The sequence below is a fragment of the Protopterus annectens genome, chromosome 1.part0 (assembly GCF_019279795.1).
Source record: "Protopterus annectens isolate FY-2018-M chromosome 1.part0, PAN1.0, whole genome shotgun sequence".
NCBI lineage: Eukaryota > Metazoa > Chordata > Ceratodontiformes > Protopteridae > Protopterus > Protopterus annectens.
The window spans coordinates 1,269,638,505-1,269,657,265 of NC_056725.1; the positions used below are offsets into that span (position 1 = coordinate 1,269,638,505).

Here is an 18,761-nt window from a genome sequence, read left to right on the forward strand (position 1 = left end):
GGTACCCACTACTAAGGGAGTCTCCTAAGTTGGCTCCCTCTTTGATTCCACATCTTTTTATCTGATTCCCTGGGTCATCTGCCTAATGTCAGGTGCTCAACTCTTCATCTGACAGCCCTGTGTATCTCTGTGATAAACACAGCAGGTCTCAAACACCTCACACAAGTTTTTAAATGTGATTATGGAAGCTAGACTAGTAGTACAAGAAAGGTGCACCATGAAAAAAATGGAAGAGATTTTTTGTTTTAAGAGTTTTGGAAAATTTGGAAATTCAATTTGAGTGTGGCTCTTCTATATTTCAATATCTTACTATACAAAATTATTGGTTTTCCTTCCATTAAGATCTTCTTCATTTGACAAAGAGCTCACATTGATTGTGACCTTCCATTCATTGTGATTGTTGTTGTTTCAGCCTTTTTTCAAAGGAATTTAGAGATAAGAAAGAATAGAGGACCTTGCGTCCTGCTTGGGATCTCAATTTTGTGTTTTGCTTGGGATCTCAATTTTCTACAACCTTTTGAGCTTACGGGAACTTTTGAATTGTGGCTACTGCTTTGGAGACTCTGCTTCTGATGACTGCTTTTCTCTGGGCATTGATTGCCTTTGGATTGGTGTCTGAGTTTGATTTTGCACCAGCAGTCTGTTCCTTTTTGATTATTCATAAATATCAGGTTATTTAATTCCCTCTAGTTTTTTTTATACCCTTTAGTGTGAACTGTTCATTTAAACCTTTTGTGTATTTTGCCTTAATAAGACCCCATTTTAGATGTTTAGAGGTTTTTGTTTTTTTTTCACCAGCAATTTAGTTTTAGGATTTCTAGATTTGTGGTTTCAAGATTTCAGATCAGTTAAGTTTTTTGTTTTGAGTTCCAAAGAGCATTTGAGTTTGAACAAAAAACTATGTGTTTTTTTATGAATTTGTTTGTATTGTTTTTTTTTGCCATTGCATTGGCAAATTCCAGCCATAGATTAGGTTCCACTTTCCAGCTGGCCACTTGGCAATTCTTCAGGGGGGGTGGCAGCTAAGCTTTTTTTTTCTAAGGGGTGGACTTTTATGCATATACTTTCTGCTATCATCACTGGATTGTCTAGGGTCTACACTATGGTTTGTTGCTTCCCTGCTTTTTGCATGTTCCTGGGTCCTTCCCTATTTCTTATTTTTGCCAGGCCTCTCTAGTACTCTGCTTGGCAATGCCATGCACTGCAGCACTTGCAGCATGTGGGCTCAAAAAAGACATAGTACATATTTGTACTAATGTAGATGCAAGGATTTAGATCTTCCTGATACTACCAGCCCTCCTTCCCCTGTTAGTGGAGGTGTGTGGGTGTAGGTGTAGGTATTGTGCATATATTTTATGTATTGTATATATTTTTGTTTGGTGCATGTTGGCAATTGCTTTTTTTTTATTGTCTTGCATATTTTGGGTCTTCTGATATTGGGCCTTGTCTTTTTACTGATAGTATGCATGCTAGCGCCAGAAGTAGTCTAATGCGCTTCTGACAGGTCATGCTACTTATATCTAAAGTAAGAAAAAGACTGGGCGGTATTAAGCCCGACTGGACAGCGGACTACCCAATAGTTAGGACTGCAGCAATGTGGATCCTCGAACATCTACATTTATGGTAGGTACAAAACTGTACTTTCATCTGAATCTCCAACATCTCAGGCTCACTGCATGGCTTCTACAATTTCCATGATTGCCAGGCATTTTTCCCTTAACGCAACGGTCCAAAAAATCATTTTGGTCCATCGCAAATGTCTACTAGAGAGCTGTGCCATAGTAAATGGGAAACATTTGCTAGATGGGCTCTTAACAGTGATATTGACCCTTACACAGTTCCTGTGGATAAAGTTTTGGATTTTCTGGTCTTTCTTTACCAATCTGGTTCTTCAGCCTGTACCATTCAAGTGCATCTGGCTGCGATATCTACCTTCCATATTGGTTTGGATGGTTCTTCACTTATATTACATAAACTTTGTAAGGCCTTTTTGAAAGGAACCCTCACGTTAAGACCTCAATTTAAAGAACCCACTGCTCCCTGAGATTTACCCTTGGTCCTACAATCTCTCACTTTATCCCCCATTGAACCTTCAGCTACTTGTGAATTAAAATTTCTGACATGGAAAATGTTTTTATTGGCTATTACTTGAGCCGGAAGAGTATTGGAAATTCAAGCTTTGTCCTGCAAGCCCCCCTATCTAATATATCCCAATGATAGGGTTTCCCTTAGGGCTAATCCTTCCTTTTTGCCAAAGGTTGTTTTGTAATGTAATATCAGTCAAACCTTACACCTACCAGTATTTTTCCCCAGTTTCTATAGAAAGGGGAGTACTGTCTACACTTGTTAGACGTTCACAGACAATTAAATTTTTACCTTCACAGAGCAAAGGATATCAGAACATCTGACCAATTGTTTGTTGCCTTTTCCTCACTTTCTTTAGATAACCCAGTTTCTAAGGTTACCTTAGCTAAATTCTTAGGGATTGTATCACCTTTATTTATCATTAAAAGGGTCTCCATCCACAACGTCCTGTGAAAGCTCATTCAACTAGAGCTGAACCGGCTTCCACAGTTCTTCATGCTCGACTTTCTTTAGATAACATTTGTGCACCATTACTTGGGCATCTCCTCATACTTTTATTACTCATTCAAACTGGACCAGGTCTCTAGGGGTGTGCATCATTTGGTTTGATGGTGCTCAGGAATATTCTGTCATGAGACCACCCAAGATTTAGGTAGCTAGGGACTCTGTCATACAGTCGAGGACTACTTGAAGATTGACAACATCAGATAAAGAAGTTTTGTCTTACCATAATGTTCCAACTATGTTGTCAGTCTTCACTAATCCTTTGACATTCACCCTCTCCTTCCCCTGGCTTAAGACTCATAGTGGACTGAATGCCTCCTAAGACTGGCTTCATAATCGGGGCTCAGATCTGGTCACTTATTGTTGATTATCTGTCTGCCACTATTATAGACAAACTCAATCTGAGGTGATTTAGAGAGGAGCATTATAGATAGAGCTTAGCTCAAGAGTTTTGGGAGGCGCGAGCTGAAGTAAATGGCTGAGTCGGTTATGAGGCTCGGAACCGAGCCCACAGTTGAGGATTAGTGAAGATCGACAACACAGATGGAACGTTATGGTAAGACATAACTTCTTTTTTATATACTGCATTAACATAATCTTATTCTTAATGGCATTAACATGCTCTATAATCCTTACTGAAAGCTTTCTAATAGTCTATTTAAGCATAAAACAAGTTGCTGATTGTGCATGTGGCTATATATACTACTTTTCAGTATTGCAAGTGAACCTGCCATAATGATTATACCTTCTGTCTACAGAGCTGATTATAATGTGATTTCCAACAGTGCTGTTTCTACAAGCTTTGCAAAAACCACAAGGTTATTTACTCCAATTTTTATTAGTTGTACTGGTTAACTTTGCACTTTTATTAACAAATACTGGGGCATTTCCTAAAATTGTACATAAATCAAAATGACCTGTTATATGTCAATTGCTTATCACAACATTTCTAAATTCATTTGAATCCAGGCTGTAATAGGACAAACTAAACTTAAAGTAGTATGTTTACATCAATCTCTTGAGGTACTATCATTTCTAGGTGCTTGGATGATATGATAACATCCTGTATTAAGGAAGTAACTATGAGCGTAGGTGTTCTTTCCTCATATTTCCCTGCTGTCCTACTGATGTCTTTGCATTCCTAGTTAATGCTGATTAGCTTTGTTTTGATAGCTCATAATAAGAAAATAATAGAGTTTGCAGGAAAATTGAGGAAATCATATTTTGATTCTAGTCATCATCAGTTCTCCTGGATAAAGCAATTTCTGTAAAAAAATAAAGCCGCTGGAGCAAAATGTTGTGCTCATTTGTTCTGTATTCATTGTCCTTAGACCCTAAACTGACAACAATTGGAACAATAGTTTTCATGAGATAAGTGATGCTTTTACCAGTTTCTTTGAGAGTATTACCTGGAACAAATATGATACCTCTAGCAGTCAGAGAAAGTATGATTGTTTGTCCTTGTCAGAATTTGCTTACATCCTAGTTCTGTGGTCCAAGTTCTTGATCCCTGATATTTATGAGATTCAGATGTGTTGAGTTGGAGCTGTACATGTGTGCTCACCAGGTGTTTTCAGAAATGTTTTTTTGAACTAGGATATTTCGAAGTTGATATGGCATTATGTTACTCCTCATATTTTGGAAAGATCTCTTCCTTATCAGACATAAGAAGCAAAGCAGTCTTGATCTCCCTTGATAAAAATGGAGCATTTGCCATCTTAACATGTAGCGTTTCAATTATCCCTGGAATTGGTAATGGCCAATTGACTTAACTGGTTTCAAGTTTTTTTACAGATAGTTTCCTGGGGTTTAGTCTTTTCATTTGCACTATTGATATATAACTGCTGCCTGTAGGAAAGATTATTAAGAGGCACAGACTCTAATTTTGTCACTGTGCAGGAAATGCCCCTCTGTTTGTTTCCTGACACCCTTGGGAATAGGATCCTGCTATGTGGCTAGATAGTTCCCTCATGGAGATTACTGACTGGATGACCTTCACTGGTCTTTAGGGCATTCCTGGTTAACTAGGGTGATTGTTTTTCACTCATTATTCCCCTGGATGATGATGTACTTCAAGTTGTAGCTCATGGTAACAGTATGAGAGTAGAATTAGGAAGCCATATTGTCTTTTTGTCTTTTTCAAACCAGGTAGCAGAGGTTGTTAGAACTTCATATTTTCAACTAGGATAATCTCTCCTGGATTTGGCAGTTGATCCTTCTTGATCATTTATTTACTCTAGTTGCACATGTCTAGCATGATTCCCAGCTGCAGTTCGTTGGACTGTAGGCTAAAATGAGTTTTCTGGTGCGTACAGTTAATGCAGAATTGTCCTGCCTTTCATACAAACTGGCCTAGAACTACTCACATTACGTAATTGCTGTAAGATCTACACTAGCTCCCAATGTAGTGGAGAATAATTTTAATGATTTTTTTATTAACCTTTAAATTCATGAGTGGGTTAAAATCACACCATCTGTTATTTTAATTGTTTACTGCTTCATGCAGTCCATACCTCTCAACCTCTTACAGCAAAAAATATGAACAAAGGCACAAATAATGGGGGGACATAGGGCCAAAATAGTGAAACGTTTTAAATATTGCTCTTACAAACTTAGAAACTTGGTATAATAACAGGTTTTGCATTAGCATGGATTTTTTTGAAGGGTATGAAGTCCGAATCTCGTGTGTGCATTATTTTCTGACTTCAATCCTCAATGATTTGCCAAGTAAACTACAATTTTATGAGAAACAGACTAAAAAGACGAGGCAAAAATCTGGACATTCTGCAATAATCTGGACAGCTGAGAGGTGTAATGCAGTCATTGCACTGTTCCTACTTGGGCTTGCTCTTGATAGCAGTGGTTAGGTTCGCAAAAGTCCAAAATGCTGTCTTTCAGAGATTCATGGAGGAAATTTGCTGTTCGCTTATAATGCTTATTGACATTTTCCTTGTCTGCAGTGGTGCTTTCTTGCACAGCATAGCTAAGTGATTACATGAGACACTTGTTTCTCAGACTGGAACCATGCAAAGATTTATGATGCTATCACAAAATGTCTCGGGGTAATTTGTAGATGTTCTTATTGATCACTGCAGCAGTAGCCTATGCTGTATGGGTTATATCTTGCATAGGCTATAACAGCCGGAAAACTTTCAAAGTTTCAGGACACCTTCCATGTGACCAAATCATCATTCAGCTTGAGCTGAGCCATCTTAAAACAGAGATTTGGGTGTTGAGCCCTTCAGAGCTTTCCTGCTGCCAAGATAAGCTCTCCTGTGCAGGCTTTCAAAGATCACTGGTTGGCTAATGCTGTTTCATTACAAGACAGATAAGTTCCCTTTGGGAAGAACCTTCCATTTTACATTTAAAGTTGTTTAAACTATGTTTTTCAGAAAAAGAACTACTTTTTTATCAAGGAAACATTTTTATTAACTGTCTCATGACTTGTATATACTTTTACATGAGAAGGCACTTTTACTTTTCTGGTTAAAAGTTATTAAAAGTTATTTAAAACTACTTTTTTTCTGTGGAGAACCTGTGTTTACTTTTCATTTTTTGAGGATGAGGAAATGTTTAAAGTGCTTTTTTACTTTGTTTTTGTGTGAAAAGTCACTTTACTACTATGTTTTACCAACTAACGCTGCTAAGCTTCCCTAGGAAATGAGCACCTTTTTCAGCTTTTCCATGGGAGCAAATACCTGTGCCTCAGGTAGACCTTCTTCCAGCCACAGAAAAAAAGTTAACTAAGCAGCCTTTGCCATTGCAGTAGGCTGGGAAGTTGCCAAAACCGCAGGTGGATGACTCTGCTATGGCCAAAGCTGGTTCCACAGACCACTTGTCTTTTTCTTCAGATCTCTCTGGTGTTGTCCATGCAACAAACACTGTGCTACGCAAGGATGGCGTGCAGGGTCCAACCAACAACGTAAAACCACCAACGACCAGCAAAAACGATAGTAAACACAATATAATAAAGATTATTTTATTATTGCTTCAAAACCATATTCCAGACAGGTTTCGTCTATTCAGCCTTTATAAGTGAATACAAAAAATTAGTATGTAAAGAGACAACCTGTATTTATAGTCATCTCTGATTATCTTGAAACAGTGGTATAGCCCAACCTAGTGGATGGAGTATCCAAGTACATGTCTCGCCTTAAAGAACAAAGCATTCACCCAGTAACATATGATATCAAAAATGTTATAGATAGATAATATCATATTTTCAAGGATTGTGAAAAGAAAATTGTGTAAAAATTCCTTTGTCTGTATAGGTCTCATGGAGAAAAGCCAGGGGCATAGTATAAGTGTTTATGAATAAACATACATTTGCCATCATATATAACCCAAAACTGTAAATTTCACTACACCTTGTATATATTGTGTAATAATCACAATATATCAATTCATATGTAAATTAGAATAAATTGCACTGACCATATATCATATTAATGAATAATATGTCAAAAATAGCCATCATTACCAGCTATTAATTATGGTTATAATAATTTCAAATAAATTTCCTTGTAAATAATGCCTATATTATAATTAATTAAGTTCAACCGGAACTGCACTGAGAACCTGGATGTAAATAGTATATAGTTAAATGTTGTCCAAAATTAACAACTTGGTATATTTGGTCAAAGAACACAAACTCTAGAATAAACCGTACACATGTATAGTAAATATCAACACTTTTCTATACATATCTCCATCAATATGACTCCATTGTTCATGGCACATGTTATGTCTAGAAAATTGTTATATTCATTGATACGATGCTGAATAAGCTTAATATTCCTGCTCAATAGTATATTCAAATATACAATTATTCATCAAACATCATGTGACAAACTTTCCATTGGAATATTTCAGCGTATATGATCCCACCTATAGGGTTCAACATATAGTCAGTCCAGGTTGTACATGTGACAAACTAGTCCAATTGAATGTTGAGAAGTAGTGCGAGCCCATAAAAATAGCTTAGCACACATCTGAATTGCTATAATATACAAACTCTCTTGTTCTTACTCAAAATAATGTGGATATAAATAATATGCCTAATTAGGATTTCAACTGTTTGATGTTATTAGATGGGACTAAAATTTCAAAAACACAACATACTGTATTCCTATAGATCTGTTCCTGTTGTTACATAATCCAAACCAGCAACAGGATCAACAGTTTAAATATATACATTCACTAATTCCTGTTGTAAACCAGAACCATCTAATAATAGTTTTAAAACATTACACTGTATAGATATGCAACATATCTCACCATATTAAGCAAACATGTCACAACATATAGCTGTTACAATTATAATATTTCAGTTCCATATGTAATGAATCTGTAAAAATACAGCGTGTAGAATCACCCGTTTACTGTACATTAAAAAATCAAAAAAGTCCCAAATGTTGGAGTCAGTATATATGATAATGTTTTCACAAACTATAGTCCATCAATAATAATCCAAATACCTTTCACTGCTCCCGAATTCACAAGCCTGTAGCCCACCATATATTATATCCTATGACTGCCAATGTGTAGCAAAGTATATATGAAAGAGTCCCGAAATATTACTGAATTCAGGGGGACAGAAATAACCAACAAGGTTGGCACACCATTTTAAACTACAAGGAACAATATTGGATTACCAACCTTGGATGTTTATTTCCACCAGGTCTGAATGATCATCTGTGAGTTTTATACAGTGCCCGGGGGGTTCCAATATTATGGTAAGATCACATATATATAATGATCACAAACCAGTGTGAATATTATAATGGTGGTCAGGTTAACTATACTCATGTATCAGCATAATGACTAAGGGTATGTTTTTGATTCTCTGCATATCTATATATGTTGGATGTATATACATACACCGTTTTGGAGTTCTATGTCTGTCATGTTGTTTTGAAATATATGGCAACGTACTATAATTATAATATAGCCATTATTTACAAGGAAAATTTATTTGAAATTATTATAACCATAATTAATAGCTGGTAATGATGGCTATTTTTTGACATATTATTCATTAATATGATATATGGTCAGTGCAATTTATTCTAATTTACATATGAATTGATATATTGTGATTATTACACAATATATACAAGGTGTAGTGAAATTTACAGTTTTGGGTTATATATGATGGCAAATGTATGTTTATTCATAAACACTTATAGTATGCCCCTGGCTTTTCTCCATGAGACCTATATGGACAAAGGAATTTTTAGACAATTTTCTTTTCACAATCCTTGAAAATATGATATTATCTATCTATAACATTTTTGATATCATATGTTACTGGGTGAATGCTTTGTTCTTTAAGGCGAGACATGTACTTGGATACTTCATCCACTAGGTTGGGCTATACCACTGTTTCAAGATAATCAGAGATGACTATAAATACAGGTTGTCTCATTACATACTAATTTTTTGTATCCATTGATAAAGGCTGAATAGCCGAAACCGGTCTGGAATATGGTTTTGGAGCAATAATAAAATAATCTTTATTATATTGTGTTTACTATCGTTTTTGCTGGTCGTTGGTGGTTTTACATTGTCCATACAGCCACCATGGACAGGGGGGTTAGCCATGTCTTCCTTGGATGTTGTGTTGCTCTCAATGGACAACAGAGAGAAACTCTTGTCAGACCTGGGAAAGAAGGCAGGGAATGTGCCCTGTTTAGCCAGAATATAGTAACCATTCCTGGGGAAGCTGTTGCTAGCAGTACTAGATTTGCTTGTCCCAATTTTCCTGTCAAAAAGAGAAAGAAAACTAAATTTTTAACTTCTTCTTGGTCAGTTTCCTTGGACAGGAATTAATAATTTGTTGGGCTTTGCTCGGGTGTTGTGCAGGTTATTGACCTTTCTTGTAAGGTGGTTTCTAGTAAAAGATAAAGAGATTCCTCTTTTCCTGAAGAGTTTCAAGATTTTGAATATGTAGGGTAATTTGAAAGGACAGGTGTAGGTTTTTCTCTTCTGGTTTCTGATTCAGATTCTGAGAAGAGTTTGGCATCTGAATCTTCCTGTGAGGGATTCACTTTCTCTAACACTATTTCCTGAATGAGTCAATGCTTTCAGTGGGAGAATACTGAGGTTTCTTAGTCCCTTAGAAAATACTATAACTGCTACAACTGGAATTTCACGAACACTCAATCCCCCCCCCCCCCTGCTATCAGCATTGCAGGATATGTTTCTCAAAACCTGTGGTTTCCCTGACAAGCCAACCTGTTGCCGCCAAGAAAACAGATGGAATGTGCAAAGTTTCTCAGTCTTTCAGGTTTTTGCACATTAATCTCAAAACTGACCCAGTAGCAGTAGATTTGGTTATTCCAGTTGCTGCCAAGCATTTGTTAATTTTAATCCTTCTCCTTCTGACTAGGATGGTAAAGAAGTTTGAGAAAATATGTATGCTTCTAGTACTTATTTTTTAGAATTCTGAATTGTTAGGCTCACATTTTAAAGTTTATACTGATTAATTGTTAAATTGCAGCCAAACATTCCTCATACTTTATTGTTATGTAGAAAAATCTGCTTTGTGTAGCCTAGTTTCTTATGTTACTACTAATTGTTTGAAGAGCGTTTTTGACTAATGCTTCCAGGGCTGTTGTCACTGGTACTGTTTTTATGGAGTTTCCCTGGCTGCATTCCCAGAACCTCCTAGATGTCATCAAAATGAAATTTTTAATTCTCCTTTGGATAGAGATTGTGTTTGGACCCATTGCTGCATGGGTTATCAAAAAGTATGATGAGAGAGCGAAACTGTTTCAGGAAATCTGTCAGATTTTTCAGCCCTCTTTCTCTAAATTTTCCAAGGGATTTTCTGCTCTCTCATCCAATTTAGGTAATAAGCAAAATAAACAGCCTTGGCAGACATTTAAAAAGACATGGCAGAGGTGTTCCACAAAGAAAGATGGACCCTCCCCCAAATGTAGGACATTCAAACAAGGCAGAATTACTATACAAGGGACCTGGCAGTCCCTTCTCCTTTCCAGAAAGCCAGAATCTCCATTTCTGTCTTTGACAATGGATTATTTCAGACAAATGGGGTTTTAATGGGATCTATGTAGGATACAGATGGCACTGGGTGGAATTTCCTCCTTTTCATGGGATTCCTCCTCATCCACCAGACCAAACCCTTCTCCTCTCTTGTCCTACAGCACATGCTGATCAGGTTATAAAAGAAGCAGTTCCTCCTTCCCAGCTGGGAAGGGGTTTTATTTGAGAATGTTTTTAGTGCCAAAGAAAGAAAATTCCTGGAGATCAGTTATGGATCTTTCTTTCCTGAGGTTTGTGATGGTGCCGACGTTCTAAATGCTTTCATTTCACAATCTGTTATCCCTTCTTCCTTAGTTGAGTTTTTAGCAGCATTGGATTTAAAAGATGCTTATCACATTCATATTCATCCAGGTTTCAGGCGTTTCTTAAGGTTTTGTTTGCCTGGCTCACATTATTAGATGTCTTTCTTATATCACTGTTGTAGTATTCTTTACTATAGGGATCGCCTGTCAGGGCAGCCTGATGTTCGGTGAGTATAACAAAGCCTTATGATCTTGTATGCACCATATATCACACATATACTCCCCGCACAGGACTTAGGCCATAAAATGACATATGGGCGCAGCTACCCAGAACTTTTTTGCCATTAGTCTGAACACCATTATTGCTCATTGGTCTGAATGCCTTTTTGCTGTTCTGAATACCTAGCCATCAGATAATTGCCCCATTTTTTTTGTCTGACAGATTCCCTATAAGGATGGTCACAAATGGTGTCTCTTTTTGTTTGGGTGCTTCTCACGACCATACCTCTTGTAGTATCTGTAAGGCATTTGTGCCTCAGACACTCAGAAGCCATTTGCCTTCCTTGGCCATTTTTCTTGAAAACCAATGGCTTAAACAGTTAGTCCAGGGTAACACAATGTAGTCTATTAAACCTCAAGATACTCCTGCTAGGTAAGAAGAAGGCAAAGAAGTTCTGACTGGATTCTTTAGCTGTCCATCCTCCACTGGATGTCCCTCTAGAGGTATTAACCTCTGTAGGCCATTTGGCATCTACACCAGATTCCTCTGATGCAACCCTGTCAGAGGCCGGCATGAATCCATCTTTTTGAACATCCTCTGAGGCTTTGTAGGCATCTGCTCCTGATATCACGGGGGAACCACAGTTGATTATCTCAGAGGGTTTTAGAGGGATTTCACAGATATTGGTCAGGGAGGAGGTTCAGGGTATTCTTAATGAAAATCGCCAAGAGTTAGAACCTCCAGTATTTGTTAGGGCTGAAGTCCCTTCTAAGAAAAGACAAAAGATAAAGCATGTTTTGATCCATCCTAAGGATCTTCAGAGGGAATGGCAAGAATTTACCCAGGGCTTATTTTCTGCTTTGATGGCCCTGAAGCCTCCTCAAGGGGTTTCAGTGCCTGCTCCTCCTTGGACCTCTACTCCTAAACAGCCTAGGGAACTGGATTCCTCAGATGAGGATTCAGAGTCTGATGAGGGGTCCTTGTCCTTTTCTTTACAGATGCCTTCACCTTTGGCTTATAGTTCTGGTGAGGAGGAGTCTGTTAGCCCCAAGTCTCCTTTTGAAGAATTATCCTTTGGTCATTTGGGGACTCAATTGCTAGGATGATGGAATACTTTAAGTAGGATTCTTCTCAAGTGTCTGATATTCAGAGGAGCTATAATGAGTTGCTTCTGGTGGTTACTCCTAAGTCATCTGCAGTTCCTTCTGTGTTGGCTGCCTTGTTAGTTACTTTCATTGCTGCTTCCAAGTCTCCTAATTCTCAGCCTCTGGCTCCTAAGAAACCTGATAGGTTCTATAAGGTCCCTAGGGATTGTCAGTTTTTTATGTAAGTGTCCTTCTGATGATCCTGCAGTGGTGTCTGTCTCTTCTGACAAACCTTCCAAGCTCTTGCCCGCTTCCAAACATTTGCCTTTGGATAAGGATAGTAGGGCAATGGAGAGAATTGGTAAGATTTATACTGCTTCTACTTTGGCCTTTAGGGCTATCAGTTACTAGACCCACTTGTCCAGGTATGCTGTGGCCTTGATTACTCAGGCTTGTCAAGTTATTTCTGACCTCCCTGATTCTGAAGACAAATCTTCTACCTTATTGTTGTTAGGTTCTACTTCTCAAGTCGCTCAGCACTATAGTGTAGCTATGACGCGACTGATGCCTCTTTCAAGGCTGCTGATTTTGAGTCTGTCATGAGGTGTTATTCTTGGCTTCTTCTCCAATATTTGCCTGAGGACATTAAGGCCAAGTTGTTGGATGCTCCTTTGGATAATAAACATCTTTTTGGGTCTAATGAAAAACTCATAAAAGGACTGAGTCAACGTGATGTCTAAATAAATGAAGTCACTGAGCATTAAATAAAACCAAAATCTTTTAATACAAAGAGTGAGCGCTTTCGCAGTGTAAGCACTGTTTCATCAGACTAAATTAACAAACACTCAGCACAACTTAAATAATGAGAGTACAAATACAACCAGTCAGCATTCTTGACATAAAGTGACATCTACTCGTATAATACATTGAAAGGGGTTTTACTTAAGAAGACTCCCAGAAAACCAGTGGCTCCTCCTTGGGATCTTAATTTCGTGTTGGAGAAGTTTAACACTTGCTTCATTCAAACCATCTCATCTCTCTGACTTGAGATTCTTAACAAGGTGTAAACAGTTTTGTTGACTGCTCTGACCTCTGCAAGATTATTTGAGTTGCAAGCTGTTATGGTGGGTTACCCTTCTCTCATATTTTACAGAGACAGGTTTCCATGAGAACTAATCATTTTATGCCTAAAGTGGTATCTGAGTTTACTCTGTACTAAACTATCTATTGCCCTGAACCTAAAAATGAAGGAGAAAAGGTACTTTATACCTTGGATGTCATCAAACAACTCTGGTACCATCTTGACAGAACAAAATCTTTCTGTTAGAAATTTTGATCAGTAGTTAATTTCTTGTGAAATTAAGAAGGAGGAAATACCTAGGTCAAAGCAGACTATTTCCAAATGGCTGTCTAGGGCTATTACCTTTTATTTCCACCACAACATAACTGTTCCAGGCAGGATCAAGGCTCAGTCTACCAGGGCCTTGGCTTCATTTATGGCTTTTTGAAAAAGGGTTGGACAACTATTCAGGAAGCAGCAACTTGGGCCTCTGTTCATATTTTTACAAAGCAATGCAAACTTGATTCCTTTTACAGGTCTAGGACCATTCTCCAAGGGCTTCTGGACTCCCCCTTCCTCCTGCTATTTGTTTTATGATATGAAAACCTACCAGTATAGATTAGGCTACTGTTACAGTGATCAATATGAGGACCACAGTACAGTTCTTACTATAACAGTAGCTTTTTGAATGATCACTGCTGTAGTAGCTGGACCCTCCCTCAATTTCCCCTGTTTTTTTTATTATTAGTATGTATATGTGTTTTTTATGCCAGGGTAGAGACATGAAAGCTTGCACCCAAACCTGCCCTTTTAGTCTGCTCAGATCAAGCTGACTAATGGTTTGGGCATGAGGAAGGTGCCCTGAGACTTTGCAGGCTATCTAGCTGTTGTATCCTATACAGGATATAACCCATATAGTTTAGACTACTGCAGCAGTGATCATTCAACATCTACTGTTATGGCAAGCTTAAAAACAAACTCCAAAAAGCAAAAAAAACTAATGAAGACAAATTAAAAAATGCTCCAATACCAGCAGGTTGAATTCTATGAGCCAAGCAGCAGATGAAATTCAAGTAAACCAAACCACACGGTCCGTCCCTCGAGATAAAACGATTTATTTAAGCACCAAAAACGAGCTTTTCATTGGACACACTTCAACTTCATCAGAAAGAACAATAAAACGGTCTCTTGCTACTAGCCGTTGTCTTATATACAAAAAAATCATTTAAAAATCACGTGATCTTTAATTAGTGAAAATTGAATGCCGGCACACCCACCAACGCTGAAACTTGTGGTATGTCGACTGAGCATTCAGAACAATATCAGCGGTTAAAATATGAAATCAGCTACTACTCATAAATGCAGCATGAATGGCATCAAAAAAACTCTGCATCGAAAACTGGTGTATGCTGCAACACTACGGTAGTGTTCATAAAATAATGACATAAAATATCAAACACAGCATCAATATATAACTCTTGTAACTCTATTAAAATGCATAATCACCTAATAGACGCTGGCAGGTATTCTTGAACCTCTGATCTAAACACTCTAATAAATGCCAGTTAGTATAGTAATCTCACAAATGTAAGAGTACCCTTTAACAAAAATTTCCCTCCATTATAAAATAAACTCAGTATTTGTTCCGGAGAACAACCGGTGTATACATAAGCCTGAGAAGCTGACTAATAGACCCGGGTAGTGCCTTAAAGAGCCATAAACCGATAAAACTAAGTAAGCATCAACTGACAACACTAAGAAAATCAACACAAATAAATATGTGAATAAATAAATAAAGAATACTAAATCCCTACATAACTAATATATCAGAATATGTATGAAGAATGAAAAGTTCACACAGAAGACATATCTGTAAGAAATAAATGCACTTCATGCGATCGACATAAAAACCATACAACGTTTGTGCAATGTAAAATATACAATACAACTCCTGCCAAGTGGCTGTATACATTTCATTCCTAACCTTGGTATGTGACCCAACCAGAGAAAAAATAAAAATAATAATAATAAAAATAAAAATAATAAACAACCGTGACCCTATCCCAAGTCCAATATTATGCTGTCTGGTTACCTTTAAAAAATATATATAAGGAACCGATGTTACTATATAGCAAAAAGGGCCATGCTGGAAACGAACCTAAGCAAGTCAACCCTGCAGCACAAGGTTACAAAAAATGCTGGTTTGGGAAAAGAAAATGTTAAAATTATGCTAGATAATTAAAATATAAAGGTTTGATAAGACCTGCCTAACTACTATATAAATTTGAATTGTTCCAATAATGTTCATAACCAAAAATAACTAAAATGGATTGGACCAAGACACATGGGAATAGCATCCATAAACTACCTATTCAGCCTTTTAAGTTTCAAAAGGCAAGTAATGGATAACATGCCATTGAGGCCTGGGGTATGACAAGCATCCAACCTGAGTTGTCACGACAACTCCCTACTTTCCAAAAAGAGGGAAGTAGACCACCCCCTAAAGTCAGATTTCACCTGGTCAATAATGCAAAACAAGAAATGATGACTCGGATTTTCTACTGTGTGTCTGGCTAGAGCATTGTCCATCTTGCCTTTCCTGATAGCATAAAGATGCTCATATATTCGTTCCTGCAATTTTCTGTCGGTTTTCCCGACATAAAATGCAGAGCAGCTGGAACACTGAGCCAAGTACACTACTTGTGTACTACAGCAAGTAAATCTGCCCGTTAGATAAAACACCTTCTCCCTGATAGCAAATCTCATCCCTGTCTTTATATGGCCGCAATAGCGACACATATTGCACTTATACATTCCATTCCTGCTGCTTAAAATCTTAGATTTTCTTTCTAGAATTCCTTTAATATTTAAACCTCTCTTGAACACTATTCGGGGTAGTTCTACCAAAGTTTTACAGATGGAGTCATCCTGGGTGATCAAATTCCAATTTTTCAAAATGATGGCAAAAATCTCCCTAGCATCCAAACTGTGATTTTTAAATGATTTTTTGTATATAAGACAACGGCTAGTAGCAAGACACTGCTTTATTGTTCTTTGTGATGAAGTTGGAGTGTGTCCGACGAAAAGCTCATTTTTGGTGCTTAAATAAATCGTTTTATCTCGAGGGACGGACCGTGTGGTTCGGTATGGCAAGCTTACTTGCACAACTGTACTTTATTCACATGTATATACATCCAAGAAAAATAAGCACTCTTTTTCCTTTTTGTACAAAACACTTCCTGTGGAAAAGTAAAGTTTTGAAAATATTTTTGTGTTGTTGCCTGTGTTTATTGAGTGGTCCGCTTGATGTGCCTGTCAGTGATTTGGAGACATGTTGTTGCTGTTCTTGCAACAGTACCTTGTGTGGTAAATTCCAGTTGTCTGCTATTTTTGGGAAGTGTTGTCTTGTAAGCCCATTGTCTCATAAACAAGAAAATGGTGCATTGTATAACTTTAAAAAAATAGTCAAAAGGGTGGTGAATTTGTGTATAAATCCCCGATAAGCTTCAGAATGAGCTGTATTTTGAATTTGTGCAGTAAAGTCTGCATTTCCTCTTCATTCTTTAATGTACTTGGAATGTTTTGCTTTGTTATATAGACCCTGGACTCCTCTCAGTCCAGTGATCAGATAGAATTTTACATGTAGAAGTCGTCACATTTGCAGTGTTCTTTGTATTGTACATTGCCATCTTGAGTGGTAATTGTAACTTATGGAACTTTAGTGGGTCTGGGAGTGCATTCTGCTTTCTTGTAGCTTGAACTCCTCTTATTACTGATGTGGGGGTGGGCTGCTGTAGGTACTTTTACTGTACTGCTCTAGCCCATTTGGAAATAATACTCTGAAACTTGGCACTGTACCACTTGAACACTAAGAGAATGTCTTCAACTTTTTCATTAATGAGAATCAGAGAGGCTTCACATTAGTGCAGTCAGTATGCATGTGTGTCTCATTTGTTATGCTGATTATTATAAGCTTTCACCCTCTGTCTTAACTAATAAGGTCTGTGTAAATTTACAAACTTGATCATAAATATAAATAAATCCATACACTGATTTAGTGAATTATATTCCATCTAGCTTGAAGGGGCAGTCTATCTAATTATAACTGTTAGAAAATTCTCAAAAACTGTACTGAAATATGCATTTTTGTTCTTGTGGTTATGTAGTTCTTACATTGTTGTAGTAACTTTTAAATGCTGGATGCCTGGCCAAGCTGAGGGAAAGGCTTTCATTTCTAACATTGCATGTGTACTCCTGTTAGTAAGGCACAAGGTTATATTACACACGCCTTGTTGGTAATAATGACCTATATTTCCAGCAAACAGGAATGCTTCAGCCTTGTAACTTTTATCACTTGTGCATTGGATTGGTGTCTCACTGTAATTACAACCTGTATGTAGAACATTATCATGTTTAAAAAAAATGAAATTCTGTGTGAAACTGAATGTATTGGTCAATATGGACTCTTTTCACAGCAAAAAAAAAAATGGGAACATGATCACATTGAGCTTATCCAACTTTAAAACCAAACTTGTTCTCCCCAAATCCCCACTCATTCATGCCACACTGACCCCGCCTCATCAACAGCCCTCTTTTATATGGACGTTAAACATGAACATACATTTAATTCTCATTCCAAATTCAATATCGTGCAACTACTGCAGTCCAGATTTATTTGTAGGCTGGAATGCATTAAGAAAAGATGTGGCTTCCAGAAAGTACATCCAAATGCTTATTAATTTTCATATTCAGTTTTTACTTGCTGTTTAGTTGTTATATATTGTGCTGTTTCTAGATATACTGTTTGAAATGCTTTAGTTTCTACTGTTTCTGGGGTAAGGAAAAATGGTATTGATTAATAATTACCAGTGATTGCTGTTAGGGCACAGTTTCTATAACATAGCAGTATAAGCTTAGTGAAAAAGTTGAAATCAGGTGACTATGAACTAATGTCATCAAGGAGAAAATAATGTAACATTTTATTTTGCAGACAGTGGGGGATGCCATATCTGACATGTTGGCGATTGAAGCGATTTTAGCCATAAAGGGTCTTTCTGTGCAAGAATGGGATGCGATTTATACAGATCTTCCAAGTCGACAGCTTAAAGTCAAGGTCAGTGAACAGTTTACAGATATTCAGTAAATGGTATTGAATAATTTCAGCAACTATCTGTAACTTAATGTAAACCATGAAAATTAAATAAAAGCTATTCTCATATTGGATCTAATTATTTATGTACTTGTTTTTTTTTTACTCAAGTAATTTTACTATTTTTTTCCAAAGATAATAGTAATAAACTTTTACATTTCAAGAAAGAATAAATTATAATAAACTATTTAAAAAATGTACAAATGGCCTCAAAACCAAAAGGGAAAAAAGGAAAAAACAATCTGATATGAAACAAATAAAGTTACACATTGTTATAGGAACTCTTACTTCCTCTCCACTTACGTAGATAAAACTCTGATTTAAGTGTATCAGTAAGAGAGAGAACTTT

General features: G+C 37.1%; 1 protein-coding gene across 3 annotated transcripts in view; it reads left to right on the forward strand.

The window, feature by feature from the left end:
* PGM3 (phosphoglucomutase 3) overlaps nt 1-18,761 on the forward strand; it is a 444,220-nt gene that overhangs the window by 318,252 nt on the left and 107,207 nt on the right. For all 3 annotated transcript variants that reach the window (XM_044066154.1, XM_044066153.1, XM_044066155.1), the window contains one exon: nt 18,254-18,376. In XM_044066154.1, the coding sequence (XP_043922089.1) occupies nt 18,254-18,376 (123 nt within the window). The remainder of the gene's footprint in view (nt 1-18,253; nt 18,377-18,761) is intronic.